Consider the following 17,026-nt stretch of genomic DNA (forward strand, 5'->3'; position numbering starts at 1 on the left):
TCCACCTCTGGTATTTGAAATATATTCCTGCGGTATTTTCACAAAATCATGCCCCAGACATGTCATTAAGACTTCGGTACACTGTATCAGCTTTTGAAAAAAAAGTCCACACTACATCTTCTCTACATTTTTCCTCAAGAAGACGCTGATTTTGTCTCTTGGCTGTGGAAGGTTTTCTAAGGACCACCACTGCGAGGCGCACTGAGTCTGAACTGAGTCGAGCCTCTGCACTCACACACACAACACACATCCACACCACACATCAAACCTTTGAGTAGTTCGTCATGCCTGAACAATTTAAGCAGTTTTAAGAATGAATACATAAGTAAATACACTTCTGTGATTGGATTACTTGGAGCAGAGTGGAAAAGTGGTTTCCCCACAAACAAGCGAATGTGCGACTGGTTTCATCGAGGCAAGACCGGCAGCGTCAGTGCAGTCGATTTGCATGATAATTTGGCAGGAATTTACAAGTGTGATGATACTTACATTGGCAACAGCTGAGAGTACGTCGCCTGAGGAAGAAACCTTTCTTTTTTTTATGTATAGTCATACAAGTGACAACTTGATCAAAATAACTATAGCGAAACCGGTGACAGACTTGTAGAGCAGCATGTTTAGGAACTGATCTCGAAAGCACCGCTATCCTTCAGGAGGATGTTGATTTTGTAAGCGAAACTCCCGTCATTCAAAATCCAAGCCAGCGAGTCGGTGAGCAACCGTGAAAAGCGCCCGCTGCAAGAAATACGCGCAACAAACCAATAAGGCGCAGCAAAGGCGACGTTTTGCGCAATGTGAATCCGATTTTGCGAGATTTAGTTTTCCCGAAGTGCGGACAGATGATCTGCTTAAGTTTCCATAGTTTTTTCCAAGCAAGCTGATAACCCCACGTCGGATTTTCCTATTTTGCGTGACATTCACAGGGGATCCGACAGGGTATATGCCGCGTTCCATTTGTCCTCGGAAGTGGGGATTTCCCAGTTCCTAGTCGGAATTTTCAACTGGAACGCCCCTCGAAGTGGGATTTCCCACTGGGAAAGTGGGAGAGTTTTCACCACCCCCGAGTTCACGTTCCAAGATGGCTGCCCCGGTTGTAAACAGTAGAAGAAAGCTCTGTAAAAATTCGTAGCACTTCATTCTAGTTTTGGTCACACTAAATCAGTCATATACAAGTATTGTTCGGCGTATATATGTTGCTATAGTGTAATTTACATTTTTCATGTGGTATATGCGAACTACAAACTTGTTTACCTACTTTGTAACTGGAACGCTGATAACTCGGCTGTGACGTCATTCCCAGTTCCTAGTTCCGACTTCCGAGGTAAATGGAACGCAGCATTAGTGTGCGTAAACGTCTCAACTGTCAAGACGACCACTTTTTCCAGTGTGCCCGAAGGGGGTGAGGAAAGGGGAGAGAGACGGAGAGAGAGCGTGTGAGCAGGGGTGGGGGTGTAGGGGGTGTAGGGGCTGGAAGGGGGGCTGGTCCGGGAGAGCATGGCAGCAGGAGCCACAGCAACGCTGACTCGCCTCGCTTCCCTTTCAGACCCAAAACAGCGCATCTCCTGCGCTCGCGGATCAGATTTGGAGCTCGTTCGCTCGCGGCGTTTGAGGATTTTTGTGACACCGATCGTCTGGCCAGCTCGGCGCGGAGCGGGGACCGCGAGCAGCTGCGACATCAGCCGGATTTGGAACTGGAGCTGCTGCTGGTTCGAGTCTTCCTGGAGATCCGCGGCGAGCACGAGTTGAGATCACGAGCCGGCCGGACCACTGTTTCTCTGCCACTTGTTATTTTCTCATCCACGATCACTGCAACAACAGAACATAACGAAACTGGACATTTATTCTTTCGTTTGAGAGACATTTGTTTGAGTTTCTTCCTCGTTGGAATATCCGATGCCAGTTGCAGAAGTGTTTGCAGCGCTGCGCGAAGTTGAACTGGAGGAAGATTGTTGCAGAAATACTTTGGGCTTTCTGCAGTTTCATAAAATGATTTAACATTTAAAATTCAAACCAGAATTTCTTTTTATAAGAAGGCACGGACATTAAAGCTTCAATTTTGTTAATGCACAAGGGAAAAAGCCGAGAAGAGATAAAAACAAAAGATTTAAGTAGACTGTCATCTCTTCTCACAACATTCCACCACCTTCATCAGTCTTTAAACCTGAATGGACTTGAGTTCCTGAGCAGACATGCCGCAGGTGGAAATGCTCATCTTCCTCATCCTCATAATTGGGATGTGCGTGTACGGCCAGGACTCGGGCTCCAAGGTGGTGTCTGACCGCTACGCTGTGTTCTGGAACAGGACCAACCCCAGGTAGGAGTCCCCGTCCCCGCACCCGCACGGCCACCGCTCCTCCGCGGGCTCGGAGCCGCGGCTGATGCGGCTCCAGCTCTGACCGCTGTTCAGGCGCGCAGTCCCGGTGTGGTGCCAAAAAGTGATTGCCTGCCAGAATATTTTCCCCTGAAAATGGGTCTTTTTACCTGTCAAAAATTGATTGAAGGCCAAATACAGTTAATGAAAGGTTGTTTCTACCTAAATATGATTTGATCTCATTCTTGAGCTTCATAATATAAACACTAGAGCTCACAGGATTGCTTTTAACTCTTTTAAATGGACCATTACAACACAAAATAGGCATTTTCACCTGCCAAAAATTGATTGAAGGCCAAATACAGTTAATGAAAAGTTGTTTCTGCCTAAATATGACTTGGTCTCATTCTTGAGCTTCATAATCTGAAAATCTGACGTTTTAGCGCTATCGTTCAACGGGCTGCTGTGCGCGCTCCCGCGGCCAGAAATCAGAAGAAATCAGATTCTGGCAGGCAATCACTTTTTGGCACAACACCTGTTTGACTGCCGAGGCATTTGCACCGCTATATCATTTAAGTGATATAATCCACCTTTCTAATCCACAACGCTGCATTGCTTATATTTCACAAAACTTGCAAATCCTGCAGGTGAACATTTGTGCAGAATTTCCACTATCATTGTCTCACATTTCTCACAAAAAACTGCACTGTTTACAAACTGACTCGTTTCGCTGCATCTTTACAACTGATCCTTTGCTGCCCTCAGCGATGAATTGTTGCGCTACAGCTCAATCGTCCTCCAAATCTGAACCAGTTTTTTTTTTTACGCACATCTATCCTATGAATCTCAGGTGAGGGAGAAAAAATTGCTCTCTGTCACATGTTATGCACAGATACGCGCCATCACCCATTCACCGCTCAAGTGTTTTCCTTAAATTCAGACACACACACAAAATACAAATAAATAACAGAAAACGTGTTATAAGTGGTATAAAAAAGTTTAAAGCGGGAGCAGAGGCTGAATCTGTAAAACAATGCGGGGTCCAGCCTGTTGTCACCCATGAGAGTTGGCGGAGGAGTTGCTTTTTTTTTTTTCCTGCGAAAGTTTATAGATAATATACTGGCGGTTATATGATGAAATATTGATCTCATATCTCAGCAATTTGCTTTCAAAAGTGTGGATAAAGTGTAATTTGCTGGATTACTGACCAAAAAGACTTGCAGGTGAAAACTTGGTTTGACCTTTTTTTTTTTTCTAACAGTGTTCATGGCATGAGCCCAAACGTTTATTGGTTTAGATACTAAAATGTGTTTGCTGGGGTAACAACCTTAGAAAGAACCCCATGCTTGGCACTTGAGCACCTAGTGATACAAGGAGTGTGTTTCACCTTGTTCCAGTTGGCTAGGGATAGTCTTGTTTCAGCGTCAGTCAGAATTATTCGTAAGAGCATTTGCTCCGGGGCCAATGAACTGGTTTGTTAGGTTTCATGGTCTAAACACACACACACAAACGGGTGTGTGGCTCGATGGTAACCCTAAGGCACAGCACGCTCCGAGAGTTTGATACAGAGGAGTTGAACTGACAGGATGTTGATGATACAAATGCAAATGTTGTAGTTGGGGACATCAAAGGGAATTGCTTGCGATCCTGCTCCAGTAACAGATATCAGTGTCTGATAGCAGCCTCTGACCCTCTCCTCCCCTCAACAACCCCGCAGTTCTTGGCATTCTAGCAGTTCCCAGCTTCCAAGTCTGGTTTGTTGGTTGCCATGCTCCCCTGTTCAAATTTCCCCCCTCGCCCCAGCCCCCACAGGCCCATGCTGGGGATGACAATAAGGGGGCACACAGGGGTATTTCAGCAGCGGCCAGGGCGCAGCGTGGTGCTTGGTCTTCTGAGAGATTCGCACATGCTGAGGTCGCACACTCGACAGTAACCAGGCAAGTCTCGGGTTAAGCAGCGCAAAAGGGGACCGTTGTCAGGGTCAAAAACGGGGCAGTACCGCCAGCCATGGGGGCCAGGTGACGGCCCCCAGCACGGCACCCCGCCTGGGCTTTGTCTCTGTAGAATGAAAGCTAAATAAATGACTAACTCTAAATGACTGTCTCCTTTTCTCATTCATGACTTTAATCTAAACCTGACCTATAGCTGTATAATGTAAACGAGGCCCGTGCTTAAAGCCTAGGGGCCCCCTGACCTGCAGCAGAACCTAACAGTATTTCATACAAGTCCACGGGCCCCAGATTCCTGCTGTTTAGTGTAAGCATACTCAGTATCGGGCTCTGAGAACCTGCTGTGGTACAAGCCCAACTTCCAGATGAGGTCTCTCCTGTTCTCCCCACTCCTGCCCTGCACGTTTAAACCAAAGTGAGGAAAAACGCCATCCGGAGCACCAGTCCATACTCAGCCATTCATGAAATCCCCTACAGGAGCTCTGGAATTGAAATGGGAAGTGAGTCGTGAAAAATGGAAATGTGTTGACATTTTCATGTTTCTTCTGTTGTTTCAAGGGAGCTGAAAGGAGCCCGTCTGTAATTTAGATAAACATGAGCTTTGATCTCGGCAGAACATCTTCCTGCGCTGATGCAGGATACTGATTAGGATCAGATAAGGACCACTTGGAGCAGGGGATGTGGGATTTACAGCCCTCGAGTACGGTCCAGCCTCGTCTGGTGTGAAAAGCTCCCAGAATGACAGTGAATAGCTTTGCTGAAGGAGTAACTTAATCAAACTGAAGGAGATACAAGAATCAGGAAGCATTAATAGGAAGAAACTACTTTGAGACAGCTCTAGAAATGTAGACTGCTGTTATTCTGGTATTAAACAGTCACCTGTAATTTGTTGAGACTGCAGTAAATCTTTGCCCTTTTGCTGTCGACTCACACTCTCTCCATTTATCTAGTATTGTGTGAGCACTGTGTACCCAGTTCTGCTGGTTTGTCTGGGAATGTGTAATAATTACAATGATAATAATAATAGACGAAATCTATTAACATTTTTAAATTTGGAGGAAACATCGTTTGTATCTGCGCATTGTTATATGAGATCATTACTCTACTGTTCACTGACCATAATGACGTATTCTCACTAAGTCAAGTTTACTTTCTGCAGGGACATGGTTCCACCTTGTTGTGATAGATACGGTTTTTGCATATGGGATTTCAAAAATTATGTTGCATCGACATATTTTGAGAAAACTTTTTTTTTTTTTTTTTTTGCCAGGCTGCAAAATATTAAAAAAGGACATTTGAACTTCCAATTATCACATAAATATCTGCATATTTGGTTTATATGGCTAATTTTATTTTTCATTTAGATTTAATGTAATTATATGTTTTATTGAAAATGTATACTGTTGCAGTAAATGTTAGAACAGATATTCATCATAGAGATTCATTGTTTAAGGTCATGGTTGTATGTCGGGAAAATCGTTCACTGTGGTGGGTTTGCAGCGAACTTGAAGACGTGTCCGACTGAAGACTTTGTTGTGTGTGTTGTTTCAGTTTGATAATTTCTTTAAGTCACTGGCCCTGATACTGCTGCCCTAGATGATGACCACTGATAAAACTGCACTCTGTATAACCAAAATAAGGCATTAAAGGACATACGCTTAAGCACAGCCTGCTCTGTCTGTTTTTAGAGAAGCTAATTTGTACATACAGTTCAGTTGGGCTACAGCTGTAGCTCAAATAGGCTGTTTGATTGGGCTCTTTTTTTCCCCCAATGGATATGCAAGTGAACAGAATCGATTTACTAACCAAAGTCACGCACCATCACGATAGCCAGCTGACAAGCTGAATGTGGGGACTGTTTTTGTCGCACTGACCTGTTACTCCATTTACCAAAACAATTGATAAGTCTTTGGTTTGGCTAGTGGCAGCAAATTGTGAAAAATTGGGCAGACTTACAGCTCTATATCTTTAATTCCTTCTTTACAGTTCAGTTTTTATTTCTTTCCCCTTGTATTCTCTGTTTTGGCTCTTTTCTGGTGTTTCTGAGTCAAACCATGTGGCGAGAACTGTGGCGCGTACACAGAGGACATAGGCCAGTGTCAGTCGACTTGAACACTACTTGTGGAGATTATCTCAACTTGGACTGCATTATCTGTGTTAATCTAACTATAAAAGTTTGGTCTAGTTGGACTTCAGTCAGACAAAGATGTTTACATGCATTTTAAAACTGATATCAAGGGGACATGGGGGGGCTTGGGAGCGCAGCTGGTAGTGCAGCCGCCTCACAGCTAGAAGGTCCTGGGTTCAATTCTTGGCGCGCACGCTGTTGGTGCTGATGGTGTGTTAAGTTCCCCCATGACCCCAGCACCCACACCCTGGGTGGGGTTGGTGAAAGGGCCTTTCTGTGTGGAGTTTGCATGTTCTCCCCGTGTTCCCTTGGGTAGCTAATGGGAGCTACCCTCACAAAAAAATGCATCAGTCCTGGGCTATACACCGCCCCCTCTGGCCAGCCAGAAGGGGCAGTGTATTGACCAGTTTGATGGGGTGGGGAGGATCTGGCCGGAATAACGTGATCCTTCCATGCGCTACGTCAGGCCGGAGAAGCCCCACCCTTACTGGTGATAAGAAGCGGCCTGCTCACTCCTCAAGTAAGGAGGAAACTTGAGCTCAGTGCAGTGTCTTCCAGGGGTTGGCAGAGGGAAAGCAATTCCCAGTATTGACTTAGGTAGGGTGAAGAAAATGGGAACAAAATCGGGATGAAAATATATAAAAAGATAATAAAATAAAAATCGATATCATCATTTTTGTTCAAGTGTTACATAAAGGCGCTGGTATATGTAGTTCTTACTTTTCAACTTATTGTTAGTCCTAAAACCCACAATAATTTTATTTGTCTTGTTCATATTCAAGATTGTTAACTTCAAGTCATGTGACCCTGCTTTACGAACACACCACAAATGTTGAAGCCTATATTTAATAGGCTGTGTGAGGGTGATTCATAGATTGAAACACCCAAAGAACTCCACAACAGAAAAACTCAAACCGTTGCATTTTATGTTGGAAAGACTCATGTCAGAAAAGCGAGCCACATGTGTTTCTTGTCAGCTTCACAGGCTGCGTCGCTAACCAAATGATGGAATAAAGTGAAAGAGTTGGGTATTTACTGCTGCCCTGACGAGAAGCTATTAGTGAATTCCCTGCTTACCAGCTATTTAGCTGCTTCATTAAAACCCACCCGTGTCCATATGGTCCGCATGCAGGCGCTGCCTTTGCCTTAGGTGTTTATTTGTTGTTGATAGGTGGGATCAGGAGAGAATCAGGGCCGAGTTCCGTCCCTAATCTCGCAGGCTGTTTGTGTCTCCGAAGCCATGGAAACTGATACCCCCGTCATCAAAGAACCTCATTGGGTGGGACTAACGACCTGACAGCTGGGGAGAAAGGGATTCCTGTATTCAGGGAGACCACTGTCACCCCAGGGGCTTCTGTTAATCCTTGATAATGCTCATCCAAAGCTTTCCACAACAGATGCAGCATATTTCTCCTTAAGACAATTAAAGAATCTTCTCAATGGCAACTTTTTATGTTTGGTATACACTAGGGATGGGCGGTATGGACTAAAAAAATGTATCACCATAATTTCTGGCATTTATCCCGATAATGATAAAAATGATGATAAAAAAATACCAATTCAACTCCATCTTTGTAACTATAAATCTATCTCACTCTCAGATCCGCCATGTTTGTTCCACAAAAACGTAATTTAACGGGAAATTATCTTTCTTTCTTTCTTTCTTTCTTTCTTTCTTTCTTTCTTTCTTTCTTTCTTTTTTCCCTTCCTTCCTTCTTTCCTCCTGCTCTCTCCTTCCTTCTTCCCTCCCTCTTTTCTCCCTTCCTTCCTCCTTCCCTTGTTTTCTCCCTTCCTTCTCCCCTTTCCTTCCTTCCTTCCTTCCTTCCTTCCTTCCTTCCTTCCTTCCTTCCTTCCTTCCTTCCTTCCTTCCTTCCTTCCTTCCTTCCTTCCTTCCTTCCTTCCTTCCTTCCTTCCTTCCTTCTTTGCTCCTGCTCTCTCCTTCCTTCTTCCCTTCCTCTTTTCTCCCTTCCTCCCTTCCTTCCTTCTTTTCTTCCTTCCTTCCTTCCTTCCTTCCTTCCTTCCTTCCTTCCTTCCTTCCTTCCTTCCTTCCTTCCTTCCTTCTTTCCTTCTTTTTTCCCTTCCTTCCTTCTTTCCTCCTGCTCTCTCCTTCCTTCTTCCCTTCCGCTTTTCTCCCTTCCTCTCTTCCTTCCTTCCTTTCTCCCTTCCTTCCTTCCTTCCTTCCTTCCTTCCTTCCTTCCTTCCTTCCTTCCTTCCTTCCTTCCTTCCTTCCTTCCTTCCTTCCTCCCTTCTTTGCTCCTGCTCTCTCCTTCCTTCTTCCCTTCCTCTTTTCTCCCTTCCTCCCTTCCTTCCTTCTTTTCTTCCTTCCTTCCTTCCTTCCTTCCTTCCTTCCTTCCTTCCTTCCTTCCTTCCTTCCTTCCTTCCTTCCTTCCTTCCTTCCTTCCTTCCTTCCTTCCTTCCTTCCTTCCTTCCTTCCTTCCTTCCTTCTTTCCTTCTTTTTTCCCTTCCTTCCTTCTTTCCTCCTGCTCTCTCCTTCCTTCTTCCCTTCCTCTTTTCTCCCTTCCTCTCTTCCTTCCTTCCTTTCTCCCTTCCTTCCTTCCTTCCTTCCTTCCTTCCTTCCTTCCTTCCTTCCTTCCTTCCTTCCTTCCTTCCTTCCTTCCTTCCTTCCTTCCTTCCTTCCTTCCTTCCTTCACGTACGTTGTGCGTGGATTTAACACAGAATCATAAATCAGTTTTACACAAAAACGTCATCAACGGGAATTTATCGTTTTTACCGCGAGATGACAAATTCTTACCGTGGGGAATTTTTTTGACGGTATATCGTGAACGGTAAAATATCGCCCATTCCTAGTTTACACCTACAATATTGCACTGATGATCCAGTCAGTTTCTGGTCACATTTGGTTGTATTTTCTTCGTAGGTAATATATTAGGAAAGTCCTTGGAAAGATTTCTTCTCAAAAGAAGAATGATCTCCACTACTTGCTTATCTTGCACTGTTCTTTTTAATCTCCACTTAAAGACACAATACTCAATTTTTCACTCGGTTGTGAGCTGATGTTGTGATAGTTTCCCAGTGGCATTGTAAGTTGCCCCATTTGCATTGTTCCCAGTGTTTACCCTCGCTTTCCCCTCTCAGCCTTTTCCCGGCTCCCTGCCGCTCGGTTCCGCTTGGATTAAAAACGGACACGAAAAGGCAACCACGTCCAAATATTGACTGGATCTCAGGACCGCGGCCCTCTCCCAACGCCAGCACAGACCGGGCCTGAAAGGCTGCCATTGTTCGGCTCATAGTCAACAGCCCATGGATGCCTTTCAGCTTAGCAGAGACAGACTGAGAGAAGGAGGAGACGGAAGAAGGTGGTAGAGGAGAGGGTGCATATGTTATCTGAGGTGGGACAGGGGGATCGTAACAGGAGGGACAACATGGTTTAAGAGGGTGAAGGGAGCTCTCATATACAAGGCCAGAGGCTACAGCAGGGGGTGCAATGTCCTGGCCGTGGAGTCCCAGAGTGGGGTCAGAACTAGTGTTTCCACCCTGAGGAAGTGTCAATCTCAAGAAGCATCAAAGAGAGCAGAGTGAATGTGATTTCCTGCACCCGGGGCTTCAGAAGCCATCAATAAACAGAGCAAGGGAGGCATCTTATCTGAGCTTTACCTTCCTTTTTATTACAAAGTGCATGAGTATTAAGCCTCCTCCCAGCACTTCAGGCACATGAAATAAAAAAAGTGACACATCACAGATGAAGAATCTGCTACATTCACTTTACCCCAGCCCACTATGTGTACTTCAATCCGTTTTACCTTACATAATAGTCTTAGGGAGACTGAACTGTCTGGCCATTTAAGCTGTGAATTTCATACCCTCCTTTTGCTCTTTGCAAAAGGGGAGCTGGTCGACCCCCCCATCATTCCACATATTCTCTTTGACCCTTCCTGCAGAGAGGAGGTGTCCCAGCCCTCCCTCCGTGCTCACACTAATAAGGCGAGGGCCTCCGGCTGCTGGGGCATGATTGACAGAATCTAGTGACGAGAGGCTACCAATGAGCGTGGCAGGCTTATTGCTTTACAGCAATATTTCATTCTTTGTTGTGGTCCAGCTGATGCTCTGTGGCCACAGTAAAAAGCAAGCTGATGCATTTTACAATCTTCTGTTAGCTTATTTCTTTAAATAAATTTTTGCTTTTACTAGAAAAACCAATGCTTTCCAATAAAAGCAAAAAAAGGCTTCTCGTGCAACATGATTTCTCCAAAAAGATTACAAAAGAGATCAGTTGGCTCCATAGATTAGCTACAATAATAACAATAGAGGACACAACTGTTATAAATGCTTACAAGTTTAAGAAAAAAGACAAGGGACAAACTGTTTTTTACACTCTTACACTTAGTCCACACATAACGTCTTCGAACATGCAACATATGCCAAAGCACATGAAGAGCTTTCTGGAACTATGTTATGATATATTGTAAGAAGCAAGGGTGCTTGATTCATTTCAGAAAAGAGAGTGCACAAATGAGATGAAATGAGATTATCAGACTTAATGAAAAACATAATTTTGCTTATCTGGAGACACTGAGAGCAGGGATCGGATTCCTAATCTTGTGAATGAGAGACAAGTGGTCTGAGCTGAAGGATTCTGTTATATACCCATTTCTGATATTTAGCTTATCTACAATGTAGATGAAGTCACCTTAAATGACATGAAAGGCCTCATTGCTTAATAAAACAGAGATTAAATCGCCTGCAAATAATGTACAGATTAAGTCTTTAAGCAGCCATTCAATTGACGCCTCTAATGAAAATGATGGTGACGATATAAAAAACACTGCAGAAAACTAAGCATTTATGGGTGCATTCACACGTACAAACTGGTGCCTAGGTACAGTTGACCTTCCCTCCAGGAACTTTAGCATCTGCACATCATGTCTATGTTTTTGTATTGGTATATTTAACCCCAAGCACACATCTTCCAACTGTACCAGGAACCATGCTGTTCCGTGCTTAAGCACAGACAGCAGCGCTGACATTAATGGACCACTGTTGTGGCCCAGGGCATGGTACAGATTGGCTAGTGTGAGCATGCCCTGTTTAAAACGAACGTTATCCCAGCAAAATAAAATAAGGATTCATATTATTATATTTGTGGCGATGTTAGGGCTGGGCGATATGGACCAAAAGTCATATCTCGATATTTTCTAGCTGAATGACGATACTCGAAATATATTGATATTTTTTCTGTGCCATAATTGGGGTTTCCCCCAAAGCATTATAGCATAGCATCTCTGTTAGCTTCATTTTTTTCTGAGGCAAATCCTTAAAAAAACAGTCGGTTTTAATACAAAGCCTCGTGCCAAATGTCACACAGGTTCCTTTATTAACAGAGGTCTGCACAATATCAAAATGTATAAAACAAATGAAATAAAAATAAACTGCCTGCATATATAGAATAAAAATGCTTCTTGAATAAAATAAAACAAATATCCCTTTCCTGCATAACAATTAAATTAAAATACACTCTGCAATTAATACAATGTAGACAGTAACAGGCAGACTTTTCCACTGAGGTTGACAGTTGTGCAAATAACAAAACATTTGTGCAAATCTCAAATAAAACATTCAAGTCAATTTGTCACAAAATAAGCTATATCAAAATCGTAAAAAAAAAAAAAAAAAAAAATTTAATAATCGATATAAACGATATAGTCTCGTACCATATTGCGTTTGAAAATATATCAGTATATATTAAAATCTCGATATATCGCCCAGCCCTAGGCGATGTGTACCGTGCCCTAGCATAACTGACCCCTCCAGTCTAGTTGGTTTGGTTAGTGCGAGCGCTCCATTCCCTGCTCAAGCACAACATGATGCCTAGTTTCTAGCTGGGAATAAAAAGGTGTGCTTGTGGATGGTACAGTTGTACACGCATGTGGAGCGTATGCAGGACCTTCTCCATAACACTGATTCTCTGATACCATCCACCCTTCAATTAATAAACAAGCATTTAATGTAACAATGGCATGATGTGTAAGGGGTGATTGTGCTATAGAGGCTGGTGTAATGTGAGTATGAGCAAGCGGGGTAATTTGTGGGGAGGGTCAATTGTGCCTGGACACTGCATGACACGGCTTGGCTTGGTTGAGTACGCCCCTGACAAAACTCACTAGAATTTTAAGGTTTAACGTAGGAATAGAAATACAATTACTTGTTTTCAGTGTTAAGAGTTCTGAAGGAACCAGCAATACGGCTGCGAAGGGTCTCACATAACTTAGTTAAACACAATCTTGACAAAGGATAGAAATAGTCAACAAGTATAAATTTCAATTTATTTAAGTTGGAAAGTTCTCTTTGAAGAAGTGAAAGATATTCACACAGAAGAACTCAAACAAACCTCTTTTAATGACTTTTTAGGAGGAGAACCAAGTACGGTTCTCACTAATTGCAGTTTGTGGCGTTGTAGTTAATTGACACTATAACTGTCAATAGTGTGGATGCACCTCAGAAAGTGAATGAATGTTTTTCTACATTTTTGAAGTTGAAATACTTTCAAATTATGGTTCTATTAAGTAAAAAAAATTAAATAAAATACAATTACTACAGCAATAGGAATGGGTGATATTTTACCGTTCACGATAGACCGTCAAAAAAATTCCCCCACGGTAAGAATTTGTCATCACGCGGTAAAAACAATAAATTCCCGTTGAGGACGTTTTTGTGTAACAAACATGGCGGAAGGCAGATCTGAGAACGAGGAGCTCGTTGTTTAACGAGGCTCCAGCTCTGGAACTGGTTTAAAAAGAGTTTAAAAAGAGTGACGAGGAGCAAACATCATCTATTATATGCAGAGTCTGCAAAAAAACAGTGAGTGCAAAGGATGGCAATACTGTTTCTTTATTTATCAGGTTGTATTTTTTTCTACTTTGTGATTTTATAAGCTAAGAAAACTTGAAGGACGATGGTACTTTTGCTGTTTGCACTGTTATCCCACTGTTTAAGCCATACAGTTTGAATAAATGTTGAATCTGTTCTTACATTTCAAACTTGTTTCATTTGAGTCATTACAGTTTTGCAGTACATGTGTACTAATTTAATTGTTTTTTATTAATTTAATGTAATTGGTGTAGTTTAGTAGCATTTAGTATTATTTTAGAGCAGAGTTTTGGGGGCTCCAAAGACTAAATGTGGTGATACATTTATAGTTACAAAGGTGGAGTTGAATTGGTATTTTTTTTATCGTCATTTTTATCGTTATCGGGATAAATGCCAGAAATGATTGTGATACATTTTTTAGTCCATACCGCCCATCCCTATACAGCAATAGTAATTATATTTAGTAGTGTATATACTGGAATTGATAAACTCTAAATCAGCAAAATACTACATTTGAACATAACTCCCTGTCACTACGAGGTTAAAAGAAAAGGCACAAATCGTGGGAAACTGTTTGTTTCCACTTAAAAAAGAGAGAAGAAAAAGACAACAATGACTTGATGAGATCCATTGTGTCCAGATGTGATACTGTGTGAGTTTTGGCTTTTTTCTGCTTGAGATGAGCAACAGTCAAAGTGTTAGGCCTAATCTCACACAGTCTCACTCCGCTGCACAGAGGTTCGCTTTTCTGCCGTTTTAATCTTAGTGGGGGCTTTTTTTTTTTTTGTGTACGCTGTTAAATGCAAGTGGTGAAATGGCATCCCCTGTGTCTTTGTAGGCACCGGTGAGGGTATTAGCAAAGAGGCTCTAAGGGGCTTAAGAGGTCAGCCTTCCCTTTGTGTGGAGACACAAAACCCTTCCTGTGGGACCCTTCACCCCTCTCTGTTCTTTGCTCAGAAAGCCAGGCCCTGCCTGACCATTCACATTAATCAGTCTTAGCTCCTAATGACTGCAGCAATGCTTCTGAAAAGTGCCTCCAAAAAGGTACTGAAGAGCCACAAAGCGACTAACAGGCCGGGCATGGCTGATGCTGTTTGCAGGGCACCACTAGCAATCACACATAGTGAGGTGGAGGCTCATCCATTCCAGCATCTCTTGGAGTTGAGATTTTGTCTAGACCTGGTCATTGCATTAGAGGTTTTTTTTTTTTTTATATTTTATTTTTATTTAGTTTTTCATCAAAAACAAAACATAAGACAGACAGGGTCATCACAGGTGTATAGAAATGCATGTTGTAGAAACAAGATTGAATGGGTCCGGGTTACATTTTTATCAAAATATACTGGGTCCTTAGTGTCCATGTGAGCAGGTTGGGGTGCTAGAGGATTTTAGGTCCTTTACTCTGTTTCTTGTAGATCCTAAGCGTTTCGTAGGAAGATGGAAGATGTCTCCCATTCTTACATAACTCAAAAGTCCATTCTTTTTGTGCAGAGGGGGGAATACAAAAACAATGGCATATTTCTTCTACCAAACACATACAGAAAATCCTTTTAGGTTCAAATAAGACTTCCATTTTTCCCAGTATTTAGACCTTTCTTGGTAGCATGTCTCAAAGAAAAAGTAAATCGTTCCATATTGTAGATGTCATTAACTATTTCAATCCATTCAAGGATTGTAGGAGATTCTTTACTCAGCCATTTCCTGGTTATTGCTTCTTTACTAGCTACTAACAGTATTTGTAAGAGGTATCTGTCCTGTTTATTCAGTCCAGTCGGTACATTTCCTAAATATATAGCACTAAAATTGAAGATAAGTTCTGAGCTGATTATAAATCTGATCTCTTTCACTATGTCTATCCAATAGGAAGATATGTTTGGACATTCCCAAAAAATGTGAAAATGACCAGCTGACATATTACCGCACATTCTCCAGCACTGACCTTGTTCAGGGTTATTACTTTGCGATTTTTTAATACTTGGGGTTTGCATTAGAGGTTTTTGGTGCAACTTGTCTTTGTAAAGGTGCATTTTATCCTAATCTTGACGGTGATGGGTTAGCTGATTCATGAGAACTGATTGAAAACTGGAGAAAGGCAGAAAAGGGTACAGCAGTTTTCCTCAGGTTATTGTTTGAAAGAGAATCACCCGCTTGCTGTGGGTTTGAATCCTAATTTGGGAATAAAAAATGGTCAATTAAAAAGAAAAACGTTTCCTGCTCTGGCTCGTTAGCTGTGATGTCATTAGTCGTATTATGCGGCTTGGGTACCCCGACAGAGAAGAATCTGCTGTCTCCTCTGCTTTAAGGTAACTGGAGATAATGAGAAAAATGGCAAATCGGTGTGGTCACATCGCACGTAATTACAGCTGAAATGTAAACTGGCTTTAAATGTGTTTAGTTTTTAAATAAAAAGCAAACACGATCATTTTGACAGCGGGGGCCAAATCTCCAAGTAAATGTTTCTGGAACTATATCTCGGTCAGTTCAGCTTTGGAAGGAGGCCCTGAAACAAAAAAAAAAATATGCAGAGCTCCTCGGTGGGATATTTCCTGATTTTAAATGGTCGCTGACTTTTTAGCTTTTTGTGTAACTTGGAAGAAATCAGTGAAAGCTGATCTGCGACTGCAGTGCTTTTCCAGTCAGGTCTGTGAATCATGTGTGATCCAGAGTGACGAAGCTCTCAGGCTTGCATGTACGATAATTCCTTTGTTTCTTTTAGCTGGAGGGACAAACCAAAACACCTCTGATTAAGTTAAATATATATTTGTGGGCGGCACTGCTGCTGTGTGATTGTTTTTGTCTTTTGGTTTCAAATGTTGCGTGTAATGCTTTGAGAATGAGGCTTATCTAAGGGTGGTTTGGAGCTGTGGTTGTCACACCGCAACAAATGAGGCATTTTAGCTTGTTTTTGTCACTTTTAAACTTCCTATGGTGAAAATGTATTAAAGAAGTAAATGTTATTTATGTGCATATCTGCATGTGTCAACCATTTGTTGTGTGAACTTGGCGTGACTTTGCGGGACCTTTCGTGTCTCTCTCTGGCCTGTTGAAACTGAAAGAGTTGGATTTCTGCACATTTAGTGCTTCGGGATGCATGAAATATTAAAAAAAGCTGTTTGTGATCTCAGTTAGAGCCTTGACAAACCTTCACACGCAACCAAGAGAAATCCAGGTCAGGACCGCCATAGCTTTAAAGATCGACATCTTTTTTCTCCTTCTCCCCCCCAACAAATCCCCTCCTTAGCTGGTGTTACTGTGGTTAAATCACTTTTGGTGTTTTATCATCATACAGCTGGAGTTGCAGGGTCATTAATTGAAATCTCAGGCTGCCAAGATCCACACGTTTTCCATAGACGGGCCCGGGCCGACATCTCCACGCCTTCGCCTTTTTTTCTGCAGTGTGAGGAGGAGCGGGAAGCCCAGGCAGCCATTTTCCAAACTCGACTCCATCTTGTTTCAGGGAGTAAAAGTAGGTTACGAATCTTGGGATGTCACATGAGCGGTTTCTGATCTTTCCTGATCCAACACCCAACCGCCGCTACAGAAAAAGGAAAGAAAGAAAATCCCCCATTGTATGTCGTCCTTTGTGTCTGTTACAGACCTTAAAGCCAGAAGCCTCTAAAAGTGAAACTAAAATCCACCAGTGATGTTATTTCTATTTTCATTGTTGATGAGTCGATTAGCTTTTCTTCATTTAAGAATTTATTACTCGAATGGTTTTGAAGTTAACTCTGAATAAGTGTTATATCTTGATTGCCAGATTCATACTTTTAATCATTTTTTTTTAAATATAACAATTTTTAAATTATTTTCCA

The 17,026-nt window shown here is 42.4% G+C and overlaps 1 protein-coding gene across 1 annotated transcript in view; it reads left to right on the forward strand.

Moving 5' to 3' along the window:
* The first annotated feature begins 1,493 nt into the window (after positions 1-1,493).
* LOC133455453 (ephrin-A5b-like) overlaps positions 1,494-17,026 on the forward strand; it is a 113,991-nt gene continuing 98,458 nt past the window's right edge. The window contains exon 1 of the mRNA XM_061734509.1: positions 1,494-2,314. Coding sequence (XP_061590493.1) covers positions 2,190-2,314 — 125 coding nt within the window. The 5' untranslated portion in view covers positions 1,494-2,189. The remainder of the gene's footprint in view (positions 2,315-17,026) is intronic.

The sequence above is a fragment of the Cololabis saira genome, chromosome 11 (genome assembly GCF_033807715.1).
Source record: "Cololabis saira isolate AMF1-May2022 chromosome 11, fColSai1.1, whole genome shotgun sequence".
NCBI classification, from domain to species: Eukaryota; Metazoa; Chordata; class Actinopteri; order Beloniformes; family Belonidae; genus Cololabis; species Cololabis saira.